Consider the following 13,092-nt stretch of genomic DNA (forward strand, 5'->3'; position numbering starts at 1 on the left):
CGGCTAAAATGAGCCCATATTCTGATAAAAATCATAAATTAACTAATTTTGCGATCTCATATCTTAACAGGATTTACACTGAATTGATGTAATAGTATATAGAACTAGATTACGCTATTTGAAAATCACTAATTATAACTTTTACAAACACTTGTATAGACGGATTTTAACTACAATCAACCCACCTCTCGGACCGTAAGATTGACGCAAGCTGCATGCGCACGCAGTAGTGACGGAGACCAACTGACAAACCGCCAGATGTCTCACACACACACACACACACACACACACACACACACACACACACACACACACACACACACACACACACACACACACACACACACACACACACACACACACACCCCCACACACACACACACACACACACACACACACACACACACACACACACACCAGGAGGCCTTACTGAGCTTTGTTCAGAAGTCAGACAATAATAAAAGAAGCTGCTGTCTTTCAGTAGACCACGACAGTCTACTTGTTTTTATTTATTTAAATCATATACAGTAGCCTATATACGGTTACAGATCATTAAAAAGGATAACAATGATTAAATGATCAATCTGAACTAAACTGCCAGTATTCAAGTCTCAAAATAAAAGCAATCAGTGATGACATTACATTACATTGCATTTAGCTGAGGCTTTTATCCAAAGCAACTTACAATAAATGTTTTTCAATCAGAGGAAGCATGTTACTACAGTAGGATGATAAATGCTTTAATATGGTAAACAAGGGCGCCTGACCCCCAAACGTTGTGGGTGTGTTACTATACCAAGTGTGTTGATTATAAATATTTGACATTGTCCAACTGTCGCAATTTTCACACCAATGAATCATATGGTGGCCTATATAGCAGCGTTGAAGTAGCAGCTCCCTCTCTCAATGCATTGTGGAGATATGAGCCTGTTACTCAACTCCTATTTAAAACACTGTTCCTCCCTTGGAAAGCCAGGTGCTGCATCCTGTTCTCTGGGTAGTAGTTAATGACACTGTCCTCCTATTTAAAACAGTTCCCCCCGACTTTTTACACACTGTTACCCAGGATGTAAGCACCATTCCTGCCTTGTAAAGTCAGCTGATGCAGCCTGGTAGTTTTATAAGTTAGCTGATGCAGCCTCCAAGTACCCACCACTCTGCTCCTATTTTAAACACTTTTCTCCACATTTCATTCACTGCCCCTCCCTTGGACAGCCAGGTCCTGCAGCCTGTTTTCTGAGTAGCCGTGAATTATGGGCTCAGAACAGTTTCATGATACACACATGCACACAAAAGGATTCACACTATGAACGCAATAAATCATACCCTCGTGGGGGCGCGCTCATGTGATTGGCTTAGAATGAAGGAGACATCTGATTGGCTATAGATAGAACAAATTACAAGTAGGAATCGGGTGAGCGTCAGGGGAGTCTCAAAATACCCACACACGAATGCACAGCGATCCGTGCACAGAGAGCGGTTTGTGTTTGCAGGTGCAGCGGTTTTAAACGGAAAACTAATATGTGAGGATCAAAAATACACATGTAAACCTTTTTCCTGTATTTGGATTGTATTTACATGTTTATGAAATGGAACACAATGTGTGTGTGCATTGGAAAACACAAGTGTGAAACCTTCTCTGTTTGTATGTGTGTATTATGAGACTGTTCTGAGCCCTTAGTGAATGACACTGTAATCCTATTTAAAACAGTTCCCCTCAACTTTTTACACCCATGATTCAAGCACTTATCCTGCCTTGCAAATTGTATTTTTGCGCCCTGGTAGGTAGTATCACACTATTTAAACAACTTTAACCTATATTTAAAACACATTTACTCTGTTATAATTAAGCATGTAAAGTTCCATCCCTATGGTTCCATCACATTGCCATATTCTTATAGTCACTTACGCGGAAAGTAACGTATATTGGAATCCATCAATTGTACACTACGCCCCCTGGTGGAATGTTCGTGAATTAGGCGATCAACCCAAAACTGTACAAGGGAGATTTCACATCTGCTTCTTGTCGCTACGGCAGTTCTGTTTTTGAGGAGTTGGTTTGCCATGAATTTAGTGATGGATTGTAAAGATTTGAAATGTAGCATTTACAAGGTTGTTGTTTCAATAAATCAGACACTGGTGGTGCAGCGTTGTACTGTACCTCTTTATATAGGCATTTTTTCCCTAACAAATATTTTTCGCGTTAGTCAGGGGGAATTTTTTTTTCAAACGGGGTACATTCTTGTAAAAGGTTTGAGAACCACTGATATAGACAACAGAGATGCTGTGGGTCATTGTGCAATCATTACCTGGGAGGAGTATTCTAAGGAAAATGATACTGAATTCAGGCTAAAATAATCACCAAAGCTAAATGAGTCCACGCATCATGTGTGGCTATGGCTGTGAGTGTTTTTTATCAGTTATGTGGAAGTCACAGACCCTGACAGGGTGACAGTTTAATTGGAAGAACATTGAGAAAGACTTGTGGTGCAAGAAGTAAAAAAAGCAGGAATGTACAACACACACACACACACACACACACACACACACACACACACACACACACACATACACACACACACACACACACACTGCCCCCCCCCCCCCCATGACAGTTGCTGCAGCATTTGAAAACCTTTGATCACATACAGTCCCCGTTAAAAGTTTCTTATTTCCTGTCAGACTGAGAGGCTCAGTGAACTGAAGGACTCTCTGAGGGTTTAGAGCAGGGGGGTCAAACTCAATTTCATCGCGGGCCACATTAGCATTATGGTTGCACTCAAAGGGCCTATAGGGTAACTATATAAATATACATATATAAATATATATATAATATATATTATATTACATTATTGCCTCTGAATTGGATTATTATGGGATAGGATAATAACTTAGTAATGAACTACATCTGAAAGCAGAAGTCTCTTCAGTGCGCAGGTCACAAAACGAGATGCATTGTGGGACATGTCGTTTATTGGCAATGTGCTTCTGTAAAGTGGCATGTAACCGTATAATAAATGTATTATATTCTTTGCAAGCTCTTGCGGGGCCACATAAAATGAAGTTGCGGACCGGATTTGGCCCCCGAGCCTTGAGTTTGACACCCCTGGTTTAGACAGTTCACTTTAGTCTATTAGTCTCAGTGGGTCTCAAACGGTTTGGTCACCATTCATGTAAACAAGTATTTCTGAGGCACACCTTCATATGATCATTATAGGTATACAAAAATAAGAGAATAAATGAAAAACAGTTATGAAACTATATGACAGTAAAACAAGAATACAGTTTGAACACACACACACACACACACACACACACACACACACACACACACACACACACACACACACACACACACACACACACACCAGGAGGCCTTACTGAGCTTTGTTCAGAAGTCAGACAATAATAAAAGAAGCTGCTGTCTTTCAGTAGACCACGACAGTCTACTTGTTTTTATTTATTTAAATCATATACAGTATATACGGTTACAGATCATTAAAAAGGATAACAATGATTAAATGATAAATCTGAACTAAACTGCCAGTATTCAAGTCTCAAAATAAAAGCAATCAGTGATGACATTACATTACATTGCATTTAGCTGAGGCTTTTATCCAGAGAGACTTACAAGAAGTGCGTTCGACCAACAAGATACAAACTAGAAGAAAACAGAATCATATAAGAACATCAGGTTTCATAGAGCCAAACATTTCAAGAGCTACTCAACTGGCTTTAGATCAGCCAGTCCTTTATTAGTATATAAGTGCTTTGTTAGTAATTCTATCTCTGGAAGTGGAGTCCAAAGAGATGAGTTTTCAGTCTGAAGAAGATGTGTAAGCTTTCTGCTGTCCTGATTTCAATGGGGAGCTCATTCCACCATTTTGGATCCAGGATAGCAAACCCACGTGTTTCTGCTGATGGGAACTTGGGTCCCCCTCGCAGTGCGGGTGCAGCGAGCTGTTTGGCTGATGCAGAGCGGAGTGCACGTGCTGGGGTGTACGGTTTAACCATGTCCTGGATGTAGGAAGGGCCAGATCCATTCACAGCATGGTACGCAAGTACCAGTGTCTTGAAGTGGATTCTAGCAGTTACTGGAAGCCAGTGAAGGGAGCGGAGGAGCGGTGTGGTGTGGGAACATTTAGGAAGGTTGAAGAGCAGACGAGCCGCTGCATTCTGGGTGAGCTGCAGAGGATGAATATCTAAAAAGGTATGAATGCAAACAACCTGAAAGCAAATCCTATAAAAACAGCAGGCTTGTCTTTTGAATCTATTACTGACACCTTTCTTATATACAATATGTCAGGTTGTGATTCTAAAACATAACTAAGCTTCAGGCTCATTATCATCATACATGGTTAAAAAAAACACAATCATCTGCATCTTATGCAAAAAGTGATAAATGGTAAAGTAAAACATGCATAACCTAAATGGCAATAATCCATTCTCCAAATAGAGGTTTTTCTTGTTCTACCTTCCAGGAGAACGCTGCGTCTCTTTTATATAGAGTGTGATTTAGAAAAACTAAGCAGCAGGTTAAATATCATCATAACATCAGAAAATGATGCACACATTATTACACGTTGTCTTTTACATCAACATGAACGTTAAAAGCTGCGTCAGTAAAAAGCCTCTGAGGACCACAGCTGCTCAGTCTCTATATTCAAATATATATTCAAATTTCTTTATTAGGATAAACCCCTTGAGGTGAATCACCTCGTTTTCAAGGGGGTCCCAAGAAAACAAATAACAAACAAGTACAACATACAAACAACATTCACACACATACATCGGAAGAAATAACCAAGAAATTACAAACATTCAGCCTAAGCATACAGCACATGGTAATACATTATAGGCGGTTACATTGAATGCATATCATTGGGTAGAGTAAAGTAGAGTAGCTGTACTATATATACAAAATCATAACAATAAAGACTTAGAAATAAAGACTTAGAAATGGGCAATAGGTGGGTCATCTCATGAGGAGATGGTGAAATAAGATGGAGCCTCAACAACCCTTAAACAATAAATAAAGTACTTCAGGTCATACAAAAACATTCAACCTTGAGGTGAGACGACAATGCACGCTTGAACAAAGTCAGAGTAGGGAGAGATCTGATGGTAGCAGGTAAGTTATTCCAATCAGCAGGAGCTTTAAATTTGAAGGCTCTTTTGCCAATGTCCTTTTTAACTAGAGGAACGGTGAAGAAGAGCTGAGAGGTATGTCTAACTTGGTGGGTTGATGTAAAACGAAAGAGATACTGTTTCAAATATGGGGGATAATTAAAGTTGAAACTTTTATAAATGAACTCAAGCCAGTGCAAATGTCTTCTCAAATCAGGAGAAGGGAGATTGAGGTTTAGGTACAGTGCACAGTGGTGTGTATGGAAATCACAACCGAGAATAAATCTACACATTCTATTGTAAGCAATGTTTAGCGGGGCTAGAACAGATTTCGGAGCATTGAGATAAACAACGTCACAATAGTCTAATAAGGGAAATAGCAGTTGGGTAGCAAGTTTTTTCCTAACTTTTAAGGTAAAACAGTGCCGAGAGCGGTAAAGAGTACCGAGACCAAAGTTTACTTTATGCAGTATATGATCAATATGAGGTTTGAATGAAAGGTTAGAGTCAAGCCATACCCCTAAATATTTAAAACTGTCAACTCTATGCAGAATTGTACCATCATTGCAAGAAATATCACATGAGCCAGTCAAAGATTTGAGTTTGTGTCGGGTACCAAAGATCATAGAGAAGGATTTAGTTTTGTTCAAAAGTAACTTGTTCTGGAATAGCCAGTCTTGCAGGAGGGTGAAATCTGACTGGAGTGAAACTTGAATTTGAGAGAGATTTGGTTTTGATGTGTAAATAACGGTATCATCTGCATATAGATGAACATTACAGTTTTGTTAATTAAAACATTAAAACGCTTTGTTGTCTTATGAAACCACTACAGCTTCATTTTGGTCATACAAATCTCAAGGCTCCTCCAAAAAGGCAACGCAATATACTTCATATAGAAGTCTAGTTGTCCGATCATAGAGTCCTGTAGTGAACCCGGAAATGTACCCCAAGTTTTATGATAGAAATGTATCGTAGGGTTCCCAAACATATAGAAACGTCTGGATGCTAACTCACATATGTTGGACGATTTGCATACTTCCCGTTAGCATTATTACAATGATAGCCTATAATGGAGAATAGTTAAAAAGACAACTTGGCCGGTTTGGAAAACGTTGGAGTGGTCTTGTTTTTTTTCCATTTCTGACATTTTCAGGATCAATTATGGCAGTTATAACCAAAAAAAGGGCAATATGTGTACTCTTGGTGGGCTGAAGGTTTAGGTGACTCTCGATCAGATTGGACAGATTGCTTATTTATTTGAAAATAATTGTCCACAGTAGAGGTTATAATGTTCATCTTGTGCTCTCTATATCCAATGGTTGCAACACTACTCATGGTATTCAACATCAGTACAATTAGAAAGTCCCTATATAGGAGGGAGGGAGCTGTTGTACCTGGCATTCAACAGCAGGGGGGGTTCCTCACTCACTTTAAAACTAGAGCAACAATTGAGGGTCTGTGTTTGTCTGGAGTTCCACGAATGTTCAATCATCGATGCACGATACGCTGTTTCCTCAGTTCAACGCCGTTTGGCTGTCTTTGTGTTCCTTTACGGAGAAATGATCTTCATGTTGGGATTGTCTTTTGACTCTAACCGTGACCCACTTCAAAGTGGAGTTTCCCTTTGAAGTCCTGATATCAACATCCCACTTTGTAGGTTGATCAACAGGGTGAGCTTGTTTTCTACACCCCTGTCTTCTGTCTGAAGTTCTCCACTGCTGCTCTGCCGAATTCTGCTGTTTTACAATACCAGAAGCGCAGCAGTGACTTGAACTGTTTATGTTCATCCATTTTGCTTTTCATCTCTTTCAGTTTCATGACCTTCTCTGTGTCTCCCTTCTCGTTCATAATGTCGATCAGGAAGTCCATCTGCACCTGAGTGGCCAGGGAAACAACCTTCATGGCGATCTCATCCAGTCGGACAACATGTTGGAAAGACTCTTCCAGAAACTGATCTTTTTCTTTCTGGAGGTCTTCTATGATCTTCTGGAGAGTTCCCAAGAGGCTGGCTGACTTCTCACTGTCTTTTCTACCCTTATCATACATTGCTTTCATCTCTCGTTTGGTCCTAGTAACTCTCCTGGTCTTGCTCACATATCTCCAGTGTGTTTTCGGATGACTTGGATCACTGCACTTATTCTCACATTTAGTGCATTGTTCTGTTTTCACGTGTTTGGATTCGTGACATTTCCAAGTACAGACCATGCAGTAGAGCTCATTCTTATGGCCTGATACAGTACATGTTTTGTGGCATATTGTGCATTTGTATTGCATGACCTCACAGTGACTTGGATACAGGGCCAGTGTGCATGGATAGTGACAGTTCTCCTTACAGACTTCACAGCAGACAGCTCCTCCATAGTTTAACCCTAACGCCCACCATCGTTTCTCATCGACAGGTTCTTTACATTTATAGACTTCATCAACTTCTACCTTGAAGTCCTCGTTATTCTTCATGTCTTGTTCGTGTTTCTTCAGAACTTCCTGAGTCTGTTTGATCTCTCTCTGTTTCAGTACAATGAACTCAATCCTCTCCTGCAGGTTGTGGATGCTGGCTGTCAGTCTCATGCGTCTGTTCAACACTTCAACGGTGTTTATCAGGTTCTGTGGTTTGCTATTTTTCAGGAAATCTGTGAATTGACTGATTTCGCCTTCTGTTGATTCCCATGCATACTTTAGAGTACGCTCATTTCTCTTACTTCTCTCTGTTTTCTGGATGTTATTAAACATGAAATGAACAGGCCGATCCTTCTCGTCTTTCGCACACATCATCTTTGCCTCTTTCAGAGCTTGTAGAACATTTGCAGCTGACACAAAATCTGAGTGTGTGATGAGGGCAACGATGTTCTTCTCTATGTCTTTTCCAAACAGAGACACCACTGAATCAAGTACGTAAGTCAGTCGGTCACTCAGTCGATTGTCACTCGCTTTCAGCACCAGACACACTGCATCGATCTCATGAGCTCCATCCCTTGAGCGGAACAAGTCCAACAATCTTTCGCTGACGATGACATCTTTGTCAATCCCTTTGGTATCTCCAAACCCGGGGGAATCGATGATGGTCAGAGAGAAGGGCAGAGTTTTGTCTTCAAGACCAAAGACATCGTACACGATCACGTCTGAAGTCTGACTTTCTGTTTGACTCTTCCTTGCTTCCTGTACGATCTGAAAAAAGACATCGTCCTCGAACTCCACTCCCATGGCGAAGTTGATCAGAGCGTTGATCAGAGTTGATTTTCCTGTGCCTGTTTCACCAACAAGCAAGATGGTTTTGTTCAGCTTCGTTGGATCTCTTTTACCGAGAGTCAGTCTTCTTATAGAGCCAATGTTCTTTTGTTCTGGTTTCAGCCGGTAGACAGAAGGAGATCCTGGAAAGATCTGAACTTTGTATTTGATGTCAGCAAATTTGGATAGGATGTTCCTGTAGAAAAGTAAAGACATCAGCTCAAAAGCTACTGAACAAAGAAAAATAAATACAACTTTACAGAAAAGCAGTTTAGTGTGTGAACCTAAATCCACCAAGAATTAGAAATAGAAAGATAATTTGGGAGGTGTGCAGTAGTCAAACGTCAAGATCTTCCTCTGTATAAAATGTGCTACACAAGACATATACTCGTATGGTAGTACTCACACTGTGATCGCCCTCTGTATAATGTGTACTACACATATACTCATATGGTAGTATTCACACTGTGATCGCCCTCTGTATAATGTGTACTACACATATACTCGTATGGTAGTACTCACACTGTGATCGCCCTCTGTATAATGTGTACTACACATATACTCGTATGGTAGTACTCACACTGTGATCGCCCTCTGTATAATGTGTACTACACATATACTCGTATGGTAGTACTCACACTGTGATCGCCCTCTGTATAATGTGTACTACACATATACTCATATGGTAGTATTCACACTGTGATCGCCCTCTGTATAATGTGTACTACACATATACTCGTATGGTAGTACTCACACTGTGATCGCCCTCTGTATAATGTGTACTACACATATACTCGTATGGTAGTACTCACACTGTGATCGCCCTCTGTATAATGTGTACTACACATATACTCGTATGGTAGTATTCACACTGTGATCGCCCTCTGTATAATTTGTACTACACATATACTCATATGGTAGTATTCACACTGTGATCGCCCTCTGTATAATGTGTACTACACATATACTCATATGGTAGTATTCACACTGTGATCGCCCTCTGTATAATGTGTACTACACATATACTCGTATGGTAGTACTCACACTGTGATCGCCCTCTGTATAATGTGTACTACACATATACTCGTATGGTAGTACTCACACTGTGATCGCCCTCTGTATAATGTGTACTACACATATACTCGTATGGTAGTACTCACACTGTGATCGCCCTCTGTATAATGTGTACTACACATATACTCATATGGTAGTATTCACACTGTGATCGCCCTCTGTATAATGTGTACTACACATATACTCGTATGGTAGTACTCACACTGTGATCGCCCTCTGTATAATGTGTACTACACATATACTCGTATGGTAGTACTCACACTGTGATCGCCCTCTGTATAATGTGTACTACACATATACTCGTATGGTAGTATTCACACTGTGATCGCCCTCTGTATAATTTGTACTACACATATACTCGTATGGTAGTACTCACACTGTGATCACCCTCTGTATAATGTGTACTACACATATACTCGTATGGTAGTATTCACACTGTGATCACCCTCTGTATAATGTGTACTACACATATACTCGTATGGTAGTATTCACACTGTGATCACCCTCTGTATAAAGTGTGCTACACATATACTCGTATGGTAGTACTCACACTGTGATCACCCTCTGTATAATTTGTACTACACATATACTCGTATGGTAGTGTTCATTCTGTGATTGCCCTCTGTATTGTATGTAAGGCTATATGTTGGTCTTAAAAGTGTTAGTGGAGCCTTGAGTTGAGATCATTTATTGCCAGTATATCAGCGTGTTGGCAGAGCTGTTCAAATCACACCATAAAAGCTCTTAAAGTGGGGCAAGGCAATGGAATTAATTTGATTGTATTGTGATGTAAGACTAGATTACATAACGACGTGTGCAAATACAAACAATATACTGACTGGAGTTAGCGACACTCCAGAGGACCTTTAAGAAAAGGCAGTCTTACTGTAGTGTTTGCAGGAGTCATACAATGCAATACATTTAACAAAGTAGGCCATAGTGTTATAGCATTGTGCGCGTCCTGGCCTCTCTGTGCTTAACCCCTGACTTTGTTTACTCCTAGATCCGCCCCTTTAGTCTAGTTTCCAGCATAGTGAACCCAGAAATGTACCCGATAGTTTAATTCTAGAAATGTAGAGTAGGGTCTCCAGCACATAGAAACTGCCGGATGCTAACCTGTTGGGCAATTTGCACAATTATTATCAGTTTTGTTCAATAGAATGAATGGCATTATAGCATATGCATACAATAGTTAAAGAATGGCTTGGCTGATTCGAACATTATAGGAGTGGTTTTGGGGGTTATTGGGGATGCTGAGTCTATTTCGTACCCGGGAAGAAGCCATATCTGTCCTCTCTGTGGGAGGATTTGGACAACCATGAGGAGTGTTGCGACCATTGGATACAGAGAGCACAAGATTAACCTTATTATCCAACACGTTCTCACTCCCAACCCGTCACATGTTGACGGACGGTCAGGGCCCCTCCCCGTCACTCTATTACGTACAGGGTACCCCTTGAGAGTCAGCGTTCAACGGGCAGGGCGTCTCATTGACTTGCATAGAGCTCCCTGAACGTTGGTAATAGAGGAGTTGGGATCGCGGCTAAATGCTCTCCTCAGATCCATTCTCACAGCGTTTATCAACCTTTTTCTAACTCAATATGAAGCCACACTTATTGTTTTTACTTCTTTATTTTAATTGAGTAATGTTGGACTTTTGTTGCCGTCAGTTATGAGGAGAGTAGGGGCTCAGAAAACTGAAATCTGTATTGTTTCATATTCTTTTCTAAACCACACACTGTTATTTACTCAACAATAACACATCATTATCCTTGTGTTTATTTATTTGTTTGATTAATAAACACAAGTTGGAGTCCGTCAGCACCGAGGGTCGGAGCAGCTCATTTACTTTAGAGAATATTACACCCTGAAGTAAGTATTCTCTCCGCTTCGCTTGACAAACCCCGTGATAGTCCTCAAGCTCTATGATTGGATGTTTGAGTGTGCGCCGAGGGTTACGCCGAGCGTCGAGCAGCACTTTGCAATGGGATGGGACCACGGCAGACTGTCCAAAACTGGATTTGAACGATTTGAACAGGTCCACTCCGTGCGCTATGGGAGGTCTATAAAGGTCCATGTGACGCCCGGCCCGTTGGAAACTGACTCTCAAGGGGTACCCTGTGCCTAATAGAGTGACGGGGAGGGGCCCTGACTGTCCTTCAATATGTGACGGGTTAGGAGTGAGAACGTGTTGGTATTATCTCACGCAATAACAGGCAATCTGTCCAATCCAGATGATCCAGAGTCTCCGAAATCTTTAAAATCGTCTCAAAATGTATCAAAAATCAGAGTACAAATATGGCGTCTTTCTGGTCAGGAATGGATTCAGCATTCTCAATAACCCACAAAACCATTGTTAAACTATTGTCCACATAGGCTGTAATGGTAACTTTTTGCCCAACATATGCAGGTGGCAGTTTCTATGTAAAACTTTGGCGTACTCAACAACCGCGGGTTCACAACAGGTCTCTATGAGCTGCACATTTTATATATATATATATATATATATTTATATATATATATAAAGCGTCTTTGAGCATTAGGAAAAGCGCTATAAAAATCCCATGTATTATTATTATTATTACTTCTTGGCATTTTCAGGGAGGTGAACTGGCCCCCCTCCAACAAACCAGTTCCCACTCTATTTGGTCCGATCAGGACTTGAACCAGTAAGGAGACATTTTTCCCAGGGAAGTAATCAGAAGTCCAAAAGACTCTGAACGCAGCATCTTTTGGAAACTTTAAATCCATAATGAGATCGACCTCTCTCTGCGCTTCATGGCTGAGGTAAGAAGCCCTGCTGCACTCAGCTCGTGGAGCTTTAGTCTTGTTGCCAGCAAAGTGTTGTGTTAGAAATGTATATTACGGGTCCCCAGCACATAGTGATTTCATTTGGCTAAAATGCCATGAATGGTATTTAACACAACTTGTGCTAATTTTGCAAAACCCCCAACATGTGCAGGTTAGCATCCAGAAGTTTCTATGTGCTGGTACTTCTTTAACCCACATGGTGAACTGGTCCCCTCCTGTTCCCACTCTAATTGGTCGGATCAGGACTTGAACCAGTGAGGAAAAACCAGAAAGGAGACATTTTTCCCAGGGAAGTAATCAGAAGTCCAAGAGACTCTGAACGCAGCATCTTTTGGAAACTTGAATTGCTCTTTCTAGTTGTTTACATGTATAGTAAAACAGTGTAAAGCAAAACTTCATTGTGTTTTTAGACTAAAATGATGAACTCTGATGGAGTTTTTACTCACATTGCCATGGCGACTGGTTTACAGGAGCTTTAAGATGGGGCGTCCAATGAGTTTTCTGGATGGAATAAAAATGTTTTAGTACACAACATAAAGAAATATTATAAAAGCAGTATATTTTAAACATCTCTAATTTCTGCAGTCAGATTCTCTCCACAGAATTCAGCCTTACATCTCGGATATATTCCATGACTCCTGTTTCAAATAGTTCCTACCTGTGCTGCTGGTCTCTGAGGATGAGGAGGCAGAGATCAGGGAGCGTTCTCTTAATATCAGCAGGTGGGGGGGGGGGGGGGGGGACTGTGTCTATGACTTCCCAGACACAGTCCCTCCATAAACTTTACAGTCTTGAATACTAAAAGTTGTCATGAGATATGATAAGATGCGTTTACTGTAAATCTGAACCCATAAA

The 13,092-nt window shown here is 40.7% G+C and overlaps 1 protein-coding gene across 1 annotated transcript; it reads right to left on the reverse strand.

The window, feature by feature from the left end:
- Positions 1–5,908: 5,908 nt before the first annotated feature.
- LOC307016400 (uncharacterized protein) lies at positions 5,909–12,912 on the reverse strand. Its single transcript, XM_079645512.1, has 3 exons — positions 12,896–12,912; positions 12,684–12,738; positions 5,909–8,548 (listed from the first exon to the last, which is right to left on the reverse strand). Exons 2-3 carry the CDS (start codon positions 12,689–12,691, stop codon positions 6,811–6,813), a joined length of 1,746 nt encoding a protein of 581 aa, XP_079501638.1. The 5' UTR covers positions 12,692–12,738; positions 12,896–12,912; the 3' UTR covers positions 5,909–6,810.
- Between the last annotated feature and the right edge of the window lie 180 nt (positions 12,913–13,092).

Source organism: Notothenia rossii (genome assembly GCF_949606895.1).
Source record: "Notothenia rossii genome assembly, chromosome: 8".
Taxonomy (NCBI): Eukaryota; Metazoa; Chordata; class Actinopteri; order Perciformes; family Nototheniidae; genus Notothenia; species Notothenia rossii.